The 15,827-nt window shown below is 43.1% G+C and overlaps 1 protein-coding gene across 2 annotated transcripts; it reads left to right on the forward strand.

Moving 5' to 3' along the window:
• The first annotated feature begins 214 nt into the window (after nt 1–214).
• On the forward strand, nt 215–9,018 carry LOC108096898 (box A-binding factor). 2 transcript variants are annotated; one of them, XM_017198848.2, is made up of 6 exons: nt 215–651; nt 4,886–5,223; nt 5,755–6,694; nt 7,178–7,673; nt 8,128–8,470; nt 8,539–9,018. In XM_017198848.2, the coding sequence occupies exons 1-6, from the start codon at nt 607–609 to the stop codon at nt 8,633–8,635; spliced, it is 2,259 nt and encodes a 752-aa protein (XP_017054337.1). In that variant the 5' UTR covers nt 215–606; the 3' UTR covers nt 8,636–9,018. The 2 variants fall into 2 exon arrangements, with proteins under 2 accessions (XP_017054337.1, XP_017054345.1); XM_017198856.2 differs by having other exon boundaries at nt 216–651; nt 8,152–8,470.
• The last annotated feature ends 6,809 nt before the right edge of the window (nt 9,019–15,827 follow it).

The following is a 15,827-nucleotide window of genomic DNA, read 5'->3' on the forward strand; positions in this document are numbered from 1 at the left end:
ACCCGAACGCACCAACATTCGCGCAATATCTTATCGCACCTGCGATAAGATAACCAACACCAGGTTATGTATTACAGATACGCGGCTGGAATAAATCATAACGCTGGGCACACGGACAGGATCGCGCACCCACACAGGTGTGGGTCCGCCCAACCGCAGAGGTGCTGTGTGTGTGTGTGTGCGAGTGTGCGAGTGTTTGTGTGGGTAGCTAATTGGGCGGCAAACGCGCGGCAGGCACCGCATTGCGTCGCCGTCGTTGTTGTCATCGCAAGTGAGGTGGTGCTCACAGCTCAGAACAGAGTTGGTCTCGAAAACTGAAAAATAGCACTTCGTATCACTGCCAACCGCCAAAGGTTGCTACACGGATGAAAGAACCCACGACCACAATTCTCCCCGGCATTTCACATTCTGCGCGCCACTTTTCGGGCCGCCAAAATCCGTTGAAGAGCTGGTAGAGTAGTGCCCCCACACACCAAACACCTGGACACGCCGTGCTAGTGATAACTTTTTAAGAAACAACGAAAAAAACGGTGCAAGTGATAAAAAACCAAACTTAGATAAAACGCCGGAACAAAACCAAAGAAGCGCCGCGGGTAATTCAATTTGATGGTCTGCAAAACTATCTCGACGAGTCTGAAAATGCAGCTGAAGGTGGGTTGAACACAAATCTAAAACTTCAGAACTAAAGAAAAAAAAATATTTAGGAAATTTCCAGTGTACAAAAACATAAATGGCATAGCTAAAATAAAAATTAAATCAACTTAGAAAAGTAGAATTAAAACAGTTTCTATTAGCTAACATAGAAAACTGTACTTTATGATCAATTAAACTATTAACAAATTGAGTTGAACTGGTAAACAGTTTGGTTTTTTTTAGCTTTTCTAATATTTAAAATTTTTAAAAATTCCAAAATCAATATAATTATACGATCTCAAAATCACAATGTGAATTAGCTAATTTACAAAATTAAGCAACAAAATGTGAAGTAGTTTAAAGGCATTTAAATACCTTTTTGCCGCTCAATTTATGGGATCTCTATAAGCCTATCTATCATTTCAACTTTGTTGAAAAGACAAGATCATAAAAACTTATTTTACGTTTTCTCACACAAGTTCATTAAGCTAAATAGACAAGCCATATATAGTAGGGCCATAAAAGCAGGCTCTTAAAGTTTATAGATCAGCGGCAAAAGGCAAATAAATATTAATTTATTAATTAATGGTGTATAAAGAGCTCTCAATGGAGTCTACAGATTTAAAAAGGCTTTATGAAACCACATCCTTTAAAGTACCGAATGAGGAACAGATTTTCAGCCAGTAAACAGCAGCGAAGTGGATAGTTTTTTAGTTCTAGCGCCGGAGAATGAGATAAGACAAATTGATTTATAATGAATGAGTCATCTGGGATGCAGCGGCAAAACTGCGACACTTATTTTTGTGTCCGCCCTAAAAAGAAAAACCGAAACCATTAAGAAAACGAGAATGGGAACGAAAACGAGGCAAAGCAAGTTAAATGTGGAAAGATGGCTAATCTTTATGAGGCCCAAAAAAATTCAGCTGCGATCGAAGGTGGCGTCAAAATACCTTTGACAAAAATACAATTTGAAACACGCTAGCCGACTTCGATTGCGACGGCCAGTTGCTTCATTCATGAAAAAAACGAGTCCTTTTTTGTTATCCGTTGGGCAGGGATAATGTGAAATTTATGTCAATCTTATCACCTCACTTTGGTCCTGGTTCAGGACTTGGTTCTGGTCCTTATCCCTGACTCGAGCCTATCCTTTTGGGGTTGGGGTGGTTTTAATCATGAATGGAGTGCCGATTAGGCCAAGGGTTGGTCCTTCTGGGGGTTACTTTTTCCCGGCCGGAAGTTGCCGGTCGGCCAGTGGAAAGCCAGCCCGTTAACAGTTGCTCAATGGCGGCATCGATAGCTGCACTTCCAGATACTTTTCCAGTTGCAGATACTTTTATTAGACACGCGTCGCCAGTTGACAGTTGATGGCTGATAGGAGGTTCCCGAGGGCAGCGATTGATGGCCCTTTAATAGAGCCGTAAATGCAGCTGGCAGCCGAAGGGCTTATCTCACTTTCATTAGCCAACTGCAATGGACTTTAATTAATCGGGGGGATCTTCGAGCGATGGGAAGATAGAAGGAGTAAAAAGACCGTTGACGTTAAATGAAATGGGTTCTTCATTAACCAAGAAAAAAGAGCTAAGTAGGATCATAAACCTAATTGTTTTATAAAACCCAATGCCTTTAGTTCTTTACGAGATATGCATAACAAAAAAAGTTAAAATATAAAATTTAGTTGATCACCTTTGTTTCCATCTTGAAAGTAATATAAAAAGAGGGTTATACTATACTATACTATACTATGCTTATTCAAGCCTTCTTTAATTTCTGATCTAAACTAAAAATGTTCCTATAAATACCTTTAATCAATTATTTTAAATTTAATCCCCAAAGTATAATCCCAAAATAAAACATGTTGATTAAAAGACATTCACAGGTGTATCCTCATTTTGTGTAGAAACCAATTTTAACATTAACAACCTTTTAGTTTCATAAAATCTTTTAACTTGTAATACATATTTTTTTTTAATTGATGAGCTAATACATATATTACTTCTTTAAACCTATAAATATGTGCTATATTAACGCGTTGGGACAGAGCTGCCTTCGAGATTTCCTCAACCACAAACCCAAGCTCAACGAAAGCGAAATGAGGTGCGATTACATATAGCCAATATCTTTTGTTTATATAGATAAAGTGGGGGAATATGTGTGCGTGTGTGGCTGTGGGTGTGACTGGGCAGATTTCATTCATAACTTGCAGCACTCCCTCGCAAAAGGTCTTGACTAAGCCGAGCAAATAGCACATGCCATTCTCCCCACAAAGTGACAAACAAAACGAAACGAAGGCACAACTCTTGCCCAACTTGCGAGTATTGTAATTCTCGGATTTATCTGTACCTATTGATGACGTAGGTGCTCGGTGGGTTGGTTGGTTGGCGGGGGATACCTTCCCAGCCAGCAACCATGACCTCTCAGTCGCGATTCCCTCGCAGCAGCAGCAGCAGCAACTGATTATGTACATTGATAGCGACCGGATAAGATATTGTCCGTATCGTTCGGCCGTAGTATCTTAACTTTTTGCGGTTAACGGTACATGGCACGTGCATACGGGGGCATACCTACCCCTATCGTACCACCATACATACTATATAGTATGGTACACACACCCAAAGTCGGGTTTATCTGCAGTTGGCCAGCCGATTGTCAAAGTGACGTTTGCACCACATTATCTCGCACTCTTCCCTCCGAGGGAATTCTTTGAACTTTGGCCAAGACGTCGAGTTCGGTGGAATGGCACCGAACCACTTTTCAAGGAAGCACCTCCTCTTCTTTGTACTTGGTAACGAGGTGCTTTTTCACTTTTATGACCTGCTAACTCATCCACAAGTTAGGTGAATCACGGTTGGCCTTAGCAAGTATCCACAAATTAAATGTATCAATCATTTCTGGCAAGTCAGCAAAGAGTTCCAAGTAAAATGAATCAATAATAATTTAAAGGAAGGTAAATAAATATTTTGGGTTGGCTTTAAAGGGTGCTTTATAAAGAGGGATTTTAGAAGCGTTATTCCTACTAACATTTTAGTAAATTTAGAATTCCAATAATAATGTTATCTTAGTTAGAAATTATTTTAAAGTGCTGTAGGAACTCTTCCTATTTTTAGCCAATTAATATGGTCAGAGTCTAGGGACAATATTTCAATTAAAACAACAATTAAATAACTAAAATTAAATAACTTTGTTTTGCACCTTTGGTTAAATTTTATCCAAACTTAGAATATACATTATGTAGAGATCATATAGAGTTGAAGAGTTCCAAAAGGAATTGGAATAATATAAATTCTCTAAAATGACAATACTTTGCAATTAACAAATCAGTAAAATTGAACTATATTTACTCAATTTATTTTGATGATATAGACAATATTTCTATGTTTTTTCTGTTATCTTGGCAATACCAACTGGCCTGCCATCCTTGAATATTGCCTTGGATTTTCCCAGACGAGTGTGTATTGAACACGGGTTGCACATGGGCATACACACTATATATGTACATATAGGTATACTCGTATATAGGTTTATTTATAGCCGTAGTAAAGGTGAAGCCCACCTGAAAGCCCGCGATCTATATGACACTTGTCAAGAGCAACCTGGCGGCAAATTCCAACTGGGCCTCATGTTGAATGGTGAATGGTGAATCAGGTGACAGTGACGATCGAATGTGTTGACACAAGTTCGAGGATGGGGATGGGATGGAGGTGCCACCCCCAACGGAATGAGGTCATAAACCCAAACCCACTGACGTTTGTGGCGGGGAAAGCAAAACGTTTTTATGGCCAGCTTTAATTTCCGCCAAAAAAACATGAGAAAAAACCCCGAATACACAACCAAAATGAAAACGAAACCAAGACAACGCATTGAGTTTGGGGTTCTGTGAGTAAATACTTCTTCTGGTGGAAATGAAACGGAATAAAAGTGAAAAATGTGTTCGACAATGTTGACACTGAGCGGTAGAAAGGAGAGGGGTTTCTTCTTGAAGACCGTCTCCGTTCCAACGTTTCTCCGTTTCTGGTACTTTATGGTTGTTGTAGGCGACAAATTGAGCTGTGAGTCGCAAGTTGCGACTTGCGAGAGCGGTCGGCCCTTTTGAAGTCCGACTCAGTGGTTTTAGCCCGGGTTTATTTGTTGTTTTTTCTGTGGCGGAAATCGAGGCGGGCAGTTCGCACTGCCTGGCCGGAACTGGAGCCACACTTTTGAGGCGGCAGGGCGAACTAGAGTGAAGCATTCAACACTTGTCGCTTGCTCATTGCAGATGGAACAGCAGACGACGCAGCAGCAGCAACAATTGCAACAGCAGCAGCAGCAACAGCAGCAACAGCAACTGACCAAGCAGCAGCTCCAACTGCTGGACAAGATCAAGCTCGAGTCCAGCAACGGAACTGCAGAGCAGTTGTCCCAGCAAACGGCCAGCAATCTGGAGGAGCAACAGGAGCAGCAACAGCAACAGCAGCAACAGCAGCAGCAGCAGCAACCTGCCACATCGGTGGGCGTGGTGGTGCAGACCAGCCAGGCGGGCGTCAGCGAACCCGAGGAGCAGTACGTGGTGGTGCCGCGCATCCAGCGCCGCATCCTCACCACAGCGGGCACACTGTGAGTACAACGAATAAAGTATCTTTAAGATAGATCTCAGCTCAGTAGTGTTCCTTAAAATATGTGTAAATATCCCATGAAAAAGTTAAACAAAATTAAGGGTCTTATGAGTATGGCAGGTTTGCTGTTTCACTTTACCAGTGTTTCTGTTTTATATAAAGTAGAATACTTCTAATTTTTAGTTGCAACTGTGTTGCGATTATTATTTGCAATGCAAATTTTGAATTAAACGAACTACGCAATTGCTATAATAGTCAGGTAAAATAACTCTAATTCAAAATGAATGTTAAGCTCTTATACTTTTCTTAATAATCCTTTTAAAAAATCGATTGAATAATACTCCAGTTTAACATAATTTATCAACGTATAGTTGTAATATATATAATCCGTGATCAGGGAGTTAAAATACAGTAAATATGATAACAACAATAAACTAAGAATAAAGTGACAGTTTAAATTGTATTTATTTATTGTAACTATTTTCCTCCTAAATACTATATTAACGTTCATATATTTATATTATTTTCGTAGTGAACTAAACGAAGCTCGTGAGGGAGAGCCGAGTACGAACGCCAGCAGCGCCAGCTCCGGATCCGCTCCGGACAGCCACATCGAGTACCAGCAGCGGAGTGCGCACCACTCGCCGGGAGCCACCCACTACGTGCAGATGGCGCCGCGCACCGCGGAGGTGGCGGAGCAGGTGGCAACCGCCGCCGGAGGAGCTCCACCTGGCACCATCTACGCCTATCCCTCGGGACAGATCATCTGCAGTGGCGAGGATGTGGCCATCAAGATCGAGACCATCGAGAAGGGAGAGGCATCGGGAGGGGAATCCCAGCAGCAACAGCAACAGCAACAGCAGCAGCAGCAACTGCAGCAGCAACACCAGCAGCAGCAACAGCAACAGCAGCAATGTCCCACTCCGAACGGGAATGGCAGCTATGGCGAGACCATTGTGATCAGCAGCGAGGCGGATTCACTGCATCATCACCAGCAGCATCAACAACAACACCACCAACATCAGGCGGTGGCTGCAGCGGCACAAGCGGTCCACATTGCCACCAGTTCGCATGGCGGCACCGTGAGATTCGTGACGGACGATGGACGCTTCACCACCTCCGCTGGGCCGGAGAGCTCCGCCTCGAATCTGTACTACGATGCACCGGTGGTGGATGGAAGTGTCCATGCCAATGAATCGAAGACGTACGCTGATTTGGGCAACGCCTACTCCCCCTTCCCGCCCAGCTCCAGTTTCAGCAGCAACAGCTACGCGGCCACCTTGCAGCAGGGCAACACCATCTACAGTGTGCCGGGCACCGGGCAGTTCCTGGCCAAGACGGAGTCCGGGTTGAACCAGTTGCGTCAGGCGGGACCGGCCACCTTCCAGACGATCGCCTTCAACGACGGCAACAACGCCATCGAGGCTCTGTGGACCTCCAATGCTCCTCCGGAGTACCAGAATGTTCCCTTCGTAAGTAGAAAGCTCTTCTAAACCAATTCTTCAGCAGAATAGCTATATAAAATCAAACAATATCTAGAAATAGAGGCAAATCGTCTGTAAAATTCAAGAGTTTTATAAGGAGTTTAATATAAATATAATTCAAAATTATATTTTGCATTAATAGAAACGATCTTAGTACTTATCCTCTTAAAATATATTTAATGTAAAACATTATGATATTTTTGAATACATTTTAAATCACAGCAAGTCAATAGTTTTGGTTTTAAATAAATAGAGATAAAAGGCAAGAATAGTTCCAAATAAGTTTATTGTTTAATAGCAGACTTTTGATTATTTATAATACGCTACTAGGCTCTACTGTTGATAATATAGTATTTGAATTATTGTGAAACGAATTGTTAATGCTTAATAATATATAATATGTTAGCTCAGTATTCAGCAATGCATTATGTTCTTTTCTCCAACTAATCCTTGTCTCTTTTTCTTCCACAGGGCAACTTCCACCCGCAGGTGATCGACGAGTACCCCAACGGGAACATGACCACCACCCACTGGTCTCCAGCGGCGAGCATCGCCCAGTACGACGGCAGTTTGGTGACAGCCTCCTCCACGTCGTCGCCGGGACACGAGCTCAAGTGCGAGAACTGCCACTCCCCGTTGATGCGGAAGGGGGCGGAGTACTTCTGCACCAACTGCCCACCGTTTATGCGGATGGCGCCACGCATGCCTCCTCGGCAGTCGAAGCCCAAGGCCGCCGCCGCCCCCAACAACCGGCGAAATGGAGTCACCTGCGCCAACTGCCAGACCAACTCGACAACCCTGTGGCGGCGCAACAACGAGGGCAACCCTGTGTGCAACGCCTGCGGACTCTACTACAAGCTCCACAACATGAACCGTCCACTTTCGATGAAGAAGGAGGGCATCCAGAAGCGAAAGCGCAAGCCCAAGAACAACGGAGGAGCGCCAATGCACCGAGCTCCGCTGCCAAGTAAGTATTACTATAACGACCTATATGGTATATAGGAAAACAAAACCAGAATGTAGTAAATTGGATTGGACCATTAGTTGAGGTTCAAAAAGCTAACTATAATATGTACCTTAAACATATTATGTTGCTAATATTTTGTTCTAAAGAACACGATTCCTACTACTTTATACATAATTCAAAAAGGAAGCTGCCATTGAGGGATAACTTAACCTTGAATCCTTAAAACTAAAAGAGAAAAATGATTTTGATGGCTTAATATATATCAAAGATAGATGATCTTAAGAATAGGATATTTATCACTTTGTACAAACTTCGAATGGTAAGCTGCCAATAAGAGATAAAAGTAACGTAACCTTGCATCCTTAAAACGAAAAAAGCAATATTGATTTTGCTTACCCTACTATATATCTATACATTTATGATATAATAAGCTCTGGACTAATTCCAACTCTTGGCTTGTTCCCATTTCCACCCGCAGGCATGTCCCAAGGCGTGAACCTGATGGCCAACAGTCCGCTGTATCCCTCGCAAGTGCCGGTGAGCATGCTGAACAGCCAGCAGAACGCCAGTCCGGAGCTGCACGACATGTCGACGACGGGACCGGCGGGGGTGCCCCGAGTGGTGGCCATACCGCTGAGTGCGACGGTGCCGCCCACCTCCGACGGAACGCTCAACATGTCCGCTCGCCACCACGTGACCAGTGAGAGCCACTCGCCCTACAGTCAGCAGTCCACTCCGCAAAGTCAGTCGCCACATCTGCCCAGTTCGGTGGCCATTAACCGCCAGATAGTTCAACCGTGAGTTTAAAATCCCTCCCTCTTTATTGAATCTTTTAAATAATGGTATATTATATCTGTTTCTGTAGAGTACCCACGATCGAAAGCGGTCGCAGTTCGAACAGCGAACTCACACCCAGCGTCATCACACGCACTGGTCTGCCAGAGCGATCATCGAATAACTAAGCTAATCCTAACTTAAATACGAACTAAAGTAATCTAAACCTAACCTAACCAAATTGTCAAGATTGCCAAAATATTTATTTAAGATTTAGTAGTATGATATATAGTGCCAAGACCAAATGTCCCAGTTAGAGGAAGACTTGCAAAGTTTCCGCATTTCGAGTGACGTCTTCCTCGCTTTTTAGTCAACTGCTTGCCGCAAATAGTTTGAAATGATTTGTGCCAACCACTTAGGATCACTTTAGATCACTAGTTTAGCAAAAACTTAAACAAAAAAAAAAAAAGAAAGGAGAAAAAGGAACAGCACAAGCCCATAAAGAAGTCTACGATTTTGTATGTTTAAGCCTCTCTTTTAATCCAACAAAATAAATAAGTTGTAAACGCAAGACACTCTTGGCTTTGATGGCTCTACCAGGATGAGTGGGCTCCAGCTCGTTATATTTCATTGTCAACAATTTGGCAGCCAACCAAATTGATCCAAATTAATTTTAATGACCCCCACGGACCACAGAGCGAGACCATAAAATCTTAACAAGGCGAAGAGCAGAAAGGCTTTTGGGTTGGGGAAAAGGATCGCTTCGGTTCGGATCGGATTGGAAGTGGAATTGGAATTGGAATTGGAAGAGGGAAGGGACAGGGACAGGGAAGTGGGGAAGCTGGAGGAGCAGTGTCTAAATAGCGATTTGGTGTCATCGCTTAAAAGCCTGTCCAACGCACAACGCCGCCGCCGAGTAACGCCACCGCCCGAAGCCGCTCTCTTTGATCTCCAGTTGGCGGTACGGACCGCTTTGGTTCAGTACGGTACGGTATGGCATGGTATATGGTATATGGTATAGTATTGGTATGGTATCGTATGGTATAATATGGTATGGTATGGCAAAAATGCCCCAAGACCAGTGCAAACGAAGGAGGCATAATATTAACGCCTTGCTCTGGGGGTCTCCTCCGTTTTTCGCCTTTGTCCGAAGCGTTCTTTTTTTTTGTTTTTGGTTTTCGGTTTTTTTGTTTTTGTTTTTTTGGCGTACGCTCGATCAATTAGGCAAACTTGTTTTACGACCGCTTTTATTAGCGTCCGCTCTTGGCCGGCGCTCCGAGTTAACCGAGTCCAAGAAAAAAAGCTGCGGCTCAAAAGGAGCCTCAAAGTTGTGGTTTCCACTGCGGTTGTGGTTGTGGTTGTATTGGTGGTGGCGGTGGTGGAAGTGGTGGTGTTTGTGGCTGGGACCCTGGTGCGAATGAGTAATGAGACGGCGGCCACAGCACCCGGCTGCTTTGGAATGTGTTGGCAAAAATTATGTGCAGCGTCAAGTTGTGCAAGTGGATTGGATTGGAATGGCTTCGATTGGTTTCGGAATGAAATGGTCGCGAGTGGTGGAGTGATATTTTTGATAGGGATATAATAGGAAAAACATTTATGGGTTTATATTTAATTAAAGCTTACTTAAATGTGGGGATACTTAAAAATCACATATAATTGATTAAACCTTAGTAACTCCTAAGAATGTTTTAAATATCATCAACTAATTCTAAAATATCAATCTTCCATGGAAATATCATTGGTTGTCAGTTGAACAAAACAGGGTCTCATCCCCACAAAAAATAAATATAATATAAGATGCCGTATTCACGTTAACTGTAATAATATTATATCGTTATTGTTTTTTTTTGTATTTAACCAAAAATTTATGTTCAATTGAAATCTGAAATCAATAGTTTTTAATATTAGCTATAGTCCAGCTGCTGTCCAAATCATTTGTTTTCAAGCTTAAAAAAAGGGAATGTTGACCCCAGTATTTTAAAGTTCGTGTATCGCTTTTCCATCGCAAAGTAATGGGTTGCATTTAGCCAACTTTCAGCGGCCCTTCCCACGAATATCCTCACTGCAAAAGAGCTGCTACTGCATACGCTTTTTAATTAGCCCCGTCAGACACATAAAGTATATCGGAATCGCAATTGTATTTATGCTTTAATAACTCGGCAATCCATAATAAGCGAGCCACTAATTGCTGCCGCACCTGTGGCCAGTGGAGGCACATCCTCTGCGGCAGCGAATTAAAACATTAGCGGCCAACCTGTTCCATTTCCCATTTCCTCGGCGGAGTGTGGAGTGCGGATTGCTGGGGGGATTGGCGAGACCGTAAAATAATAATTCAATGTGACAGGCAACAAGATACGACAGCGGGCGCCATTTTTCAGATGCCACCTTGCCCCGCTTCCCCACTTCCCCCTCCTTCCCCTCCTCCGATCTCCTGGCACACTTACTATACTTGCGCTATTGCAAGTTGCAACGCTCTCTGACATTATCGCTGGAATTATGACAGACGTACAACGGCGCAAGAAATGAGGGACTTGCCTCGACTGGTGGAAAGGGGGGAAGGGGGTTGGAGGGGAAATTGGCGGAGAGTGAAGGGAAGGGGGAAAAGCGATCCGCTAATCTCCGGAGCCTTGCATGCATTTGAATTTCTATTAAGTTAATTGCAATTGGCCAAGGCGAACGCGCATTTGCTCATGTCCAATAACAGTTAAGTAACGATTGTTGCCACACAGAAAAAAATAAATAAAGTATGACATATAGTTGATTCCATATTAATTCAATTGTTTGAATTTTCATTAGCTGCATAATTTATTATTTAAAGCGGGAATGTTATTTTTGTTATCTGTAAGATTTGTACATTTTTGCTATGCAGAATCTATTTTTAATAGGTTATGCTAAAAATAAATATAAGTGTATGTTGAGTGTATATTTATTTAAAAATTATTCCCATATCAAAGCAACATGTGCTATTATTTTTCCCGTGCAGATACGATGCAGATAGAAAAGATAGAGTGGCAGGGTCATCCAGAGGGGGCATAAAAGCCAACATAAAGTCAAAACTGTCAACTCCCCCACTCCCCGCACATTTAATTAGCTCGGCGTTGACCACCTAGCACGGCGGCCTCTTGAACCCGCCTCGAACTGGATCCCGATACCCATACCGATTCCGATTCCGATTCGGAGTCAGAGCCCGAAAACCCTAAACCGGGTTTCGAGGCGCCACTTAGCCAACTTCAAAGTGCGGCCGCGCAGGCGCGGGTTGCTCTCCTCTGGGCTGCAAGCTACCATCATCATCGTCAGCGTCATTTTCATGGCTGGCATTACAAATCGACAAACGACACGAAAATGCGCTTTAACAACGCGCAGTTAAAATAGATAAAAGCCGATAGTCGGACGCCGCCAGCCAACTGCAAGTTCGTTTTTGGGTTGCATTAGGGAAGAAGAGGGGAATGAGGGGAGTAACCCTTAGATCGGGAACGAATGGGAGTATCATTTGTTTTGGCCAAAGCTTGGGCGATCCAAAACAGGCAGATTATACTAAAAAATGGTTTCTATTAGTTACCTATATTTTAAAGCTCTCTAAGCATTTTGAGTAGATTAATTCGACTTGGAGTAAAATATGATATGATATCTAAAAGTAACTTTTTTATCTACCAGTATAATAAGTCAGGGGTAACTAAACTTTGTCCTTTAAATATTTATAGGTTTTAGTTTCTAGTAAAATATATTTTTTAAATCCAAAATTCGAAGTTTCAATATATAACTCAATATATAAAAATATTTTAATATGTGTGTTTTTCATTTCCTAGCAATTGTTTACTTTCTCCTTGAAATCCTTATTCCTGAAATAAAAGTTTTTCTTCTAAATACTCTTTTTCCCCATCACAACAGAAGACACACCCAGAGATTCAGTGACGTCACGAGAGCAACGGCAGAAGCATCGGCTTAACCGCTTCGAGTTTCGAGTTCTAGGAAAAAATATCGAAATTCCAAGAATTCACACGAAAGACAAAATGCGATTGCCTTGGAAGAGAACAGAGAGCAGAGCGGCAGAGGAAGGGGACCGGGATCGGAATCGAGTATGGGATATGGATATGGGCACTGGAATGGGCATGGGGGATATGGGTTAAGGTAAGGTATTCCCTTGTCGCTCGGCTCTTATCACAACTCACGCGCGTCTCGTTCCATTTCGGTTTTGGGCCCGAACCCGAAATCACATTATCTCCGCTCTCCGCTGCGAGATGGCGACGCAGCTAATGGATACGCCGCAGTCACAGATACATATATATGTATATATATACATATAGTATAAGGTATAACATATCACAGATGATGATGATGATGATGATGGGCCTCTCTCGCTGTCTCTTTCTGCAGACGCCGCCTGGAAGAAGATTGAAGATGCGGCGCTTATCGAGGAGAAAAGCAGAGAACGAAAAGATGAGGACCGAAAAGAGTTCAGGATAGGAGTTGCACACAGTCCCATCTCCTCCGCATATTTCTGTGTCGTTCCTTATCGCCCGAGCTGCAGACTTTGCCTGCCCCTTTCCCATCTCCTCCTTCTCCTCCTCTTCCTCTTTTGGATTGCATGGCCATCGCATTTGCATCACGGAATGCAACCTGGGCGAAATGAGATGGGGCAAGAGCCCTCGAATGGTTGGATGGTCGGGTTGCTCGGAAACCTGGCGCCAAAGGAAGCGTTGAAAATGGTACTTGATCTCAATCGCGATGACTCCTCGCTGGCGACTGTAATTTAGACGGCGCCTCCGATCCTTGTTTCACACTAATGCACTTGCAGCTTTTAAATGTCACCAGGGGCACTCCTCCAGTCCGATCGAGATCACGATCCGCTGCCCAGCTAGGCCACTTTGTGATCTTGTAATCCCCCTCGGGTCTTAGCCCCCTTTTTTACTTGGCCTTACTCGATTGCATCGAAGGAGCGAGTTGGTCGTGTGTATTCAATTGGAATAATTAGTGATATCAGTTGGGGTTTTGTTTGTGGTGGGAAGCGATTTCTTTCGAACGATTGCTGTGCAGTACATTTAATTGTAAAAACTAATAAGCCTTTTAGCTTGTAATATTCTAAATATTTAAAGTTCTAGTATATAAAGTCTCTACTTTTAAATATCTAATTTATAAGCCTTGCAGAAACCTTTAATTAAATATATATACAAAACTGATAATATAAAACAATGGTTTACAGCCTCATACAAATCTTTGATATGGTATTTATGTACAATTTAAGTAAACATATATGTTACTTATGATCAACATGCAATAATCATACAAATTCTTTGCTAAAATGTCACCAGTGATTAGTCATTAAAGTATCATCAGTATCATTAAAGCAAAATAAGCCGATATTTCAATTAGTCAGCCATTTCTTCGGCGTCATTATGTTAGGATCCGTCACCGAGGCGATGCTTTAATAAGCGATAAACTTTACGACCCATTGCAGCCTTAACAACTTTGTTGGCAGGCGCCACCTCAAACGCAAATTTAAAGTGGGAAAGAGCTATTGGAGATATTGGCCATAACAATTACAATGTATGGCACCCACTTACGGCCAGCATCGCTCATATCGAAACTGGGCAGCGAATCTATGACTGGCATCCTCTTCAATTAAGCGCCTGCGAAAATCCTTCAGGGCTTTTCATTACTTTATCGAAGCAACGAGGATGGGGAAAATATTTCAAATGTTGCCCAGAAAGTGGTCCCAACCAGTTGCAATTAAAGGTTTCTTGGGGCAATCCCTTGGAGCCACGAAGAAACTGGCGCCGCTTTCGTGGACCCTTCAACGTGAGAAAATTCCGCTCGGAATTATATAGGCAAAATGTCTCGTTATCGAGCGCCAGCATACCTGAACAAAAATGTATGTGCGTATGCTTGAGATAGTGGCAAGAAACCCCGGCCACGGCCAACAAAAAGCGTAAATGTCAAAATGCCAAAATTAATTGCAATGGCAGTGCTGTGGATAAGAGGCCACAAGGAGGCAAAAGAGCCAGAGGCCCGGCCTTTCTGCCACCTCAAGGAGTTGCAGTCGAAGTCAAAGTCGAAAGCGAAGTCGAAGTCAGAGTCCGCAAAAGACTTGGCCATAAGCCACAGCCCACTTTTTGGGCGCCACAAAGAGGCCCATGGAACTGGAAGGAGGTCAAGGGTGGAGTTGAGAAAGGTTTAAGGGGATTATATAAAATTATAAACTAAAGATTCTGAGTTTTTTTTACTGAATTAATATGTAATAATTGACACCATTTAAGAGTTCATTTCTTTGTTTCTGCAGCACATTTAATTGATAGACAAATGTATTGATTTTATAAAACAGATTCATCAAAAGCATATAAAAATATCAACATGCTTAATGTTTTAAATCAATAAAAAGCTCCTCTGAATATAAGCTTTTAGGATTTAAGATGTAAAATTAAAATTATTTATTACTTGGTTTGTTTAAACATTTATTTGGTTTTAAGGGTTAACAAAAAATTATACCCTTTTCGAGGCGCCTCTGCTGTTGGCCTGCAGTTCTTCCTTGGCCACCATTACAAATTCTACCACTTTTGACCCTGCTGCGACGGCCGGGCGGCTTCTGCCCCGGCCCACGGCAATCTGGGCACCTCGGCCACTCCCCAGAAACTCCGAAGCCACAATCGAAACCAGACGCGGGGGCTTCGAATCCCCCAATCCCCCTCTCCACATTCAGATGGCCAGGAGCGGGGCTTTGGTGGTTGTCATGGTTGTCGCGGTGGGGCTATCACGCCTGGAAATCAGCAGGACGCCACTGCAGGCCGACGGGGCGACTTGCAACGGAAACCCGTTTCGGGTGCCACACAATGCTGGTCCCCATTTTTAAGGTGGAGTCACCGATGAGGCAGCATTCTGCGATTGGTCGGTCGACTGGAGCCCCTTTTGGGAGTGTTGTTTTTGTTGTTGTATTGTATCTCCTGCTGTTTGTTACCAAAGTTTTTGTCCCCTTCTCCCCCACTTTTTCGTCTGGCTTTCATTAAAGCTTCGCATAAATTTTGTTGCATGTTTGCGGCGCTTCGTGTCCATGTGTCCGTGCGGAGCGAGTCCGTCCAAATATCGCACGGCTACACGCGTTTCAGGTCCAATTCATTTGCAGCTCGCTTTTCCATTTCCCCCCTTTTTGGTGGAAAACTGGTAGAGGCTAGAGGCAAACGCATTTCGTGTCTCTGTCTGCGTTTTTCTTTATGATTTGGCCTGCTCGTATTTTGGCAGTTCCTATAAATAATTGAACTTTATCGTCTGCCTGCCCGCTTGCCATTTAATAAATTTAATTTGTGGTAATTGAACAACACGCTTCGGCAAGACTTAAACACGAAATTGGGGAGCGAGAAGCTTATCGAGCTGTCGCCGCCTGAAATTCCA

The sequence above is a fragment of the Drosophila ficusphila genome, unplaced genomic scaffold (assembly GCF_018152265.1).
Source record: "Drosophila ficusphila isolate 14025-0441.05 unplaced genomic scaffold, ASM1815226v1 contig_791, whole genome shotgun sequence".
In the NCBI taxonomy this organism is placed as follows: domain Eukaryota; kingdom Metazoa; phylum Arthropoda; class Insecta; order Diptera; family Drosophilidae; genus Drosophila; species Drosophila ficusphila.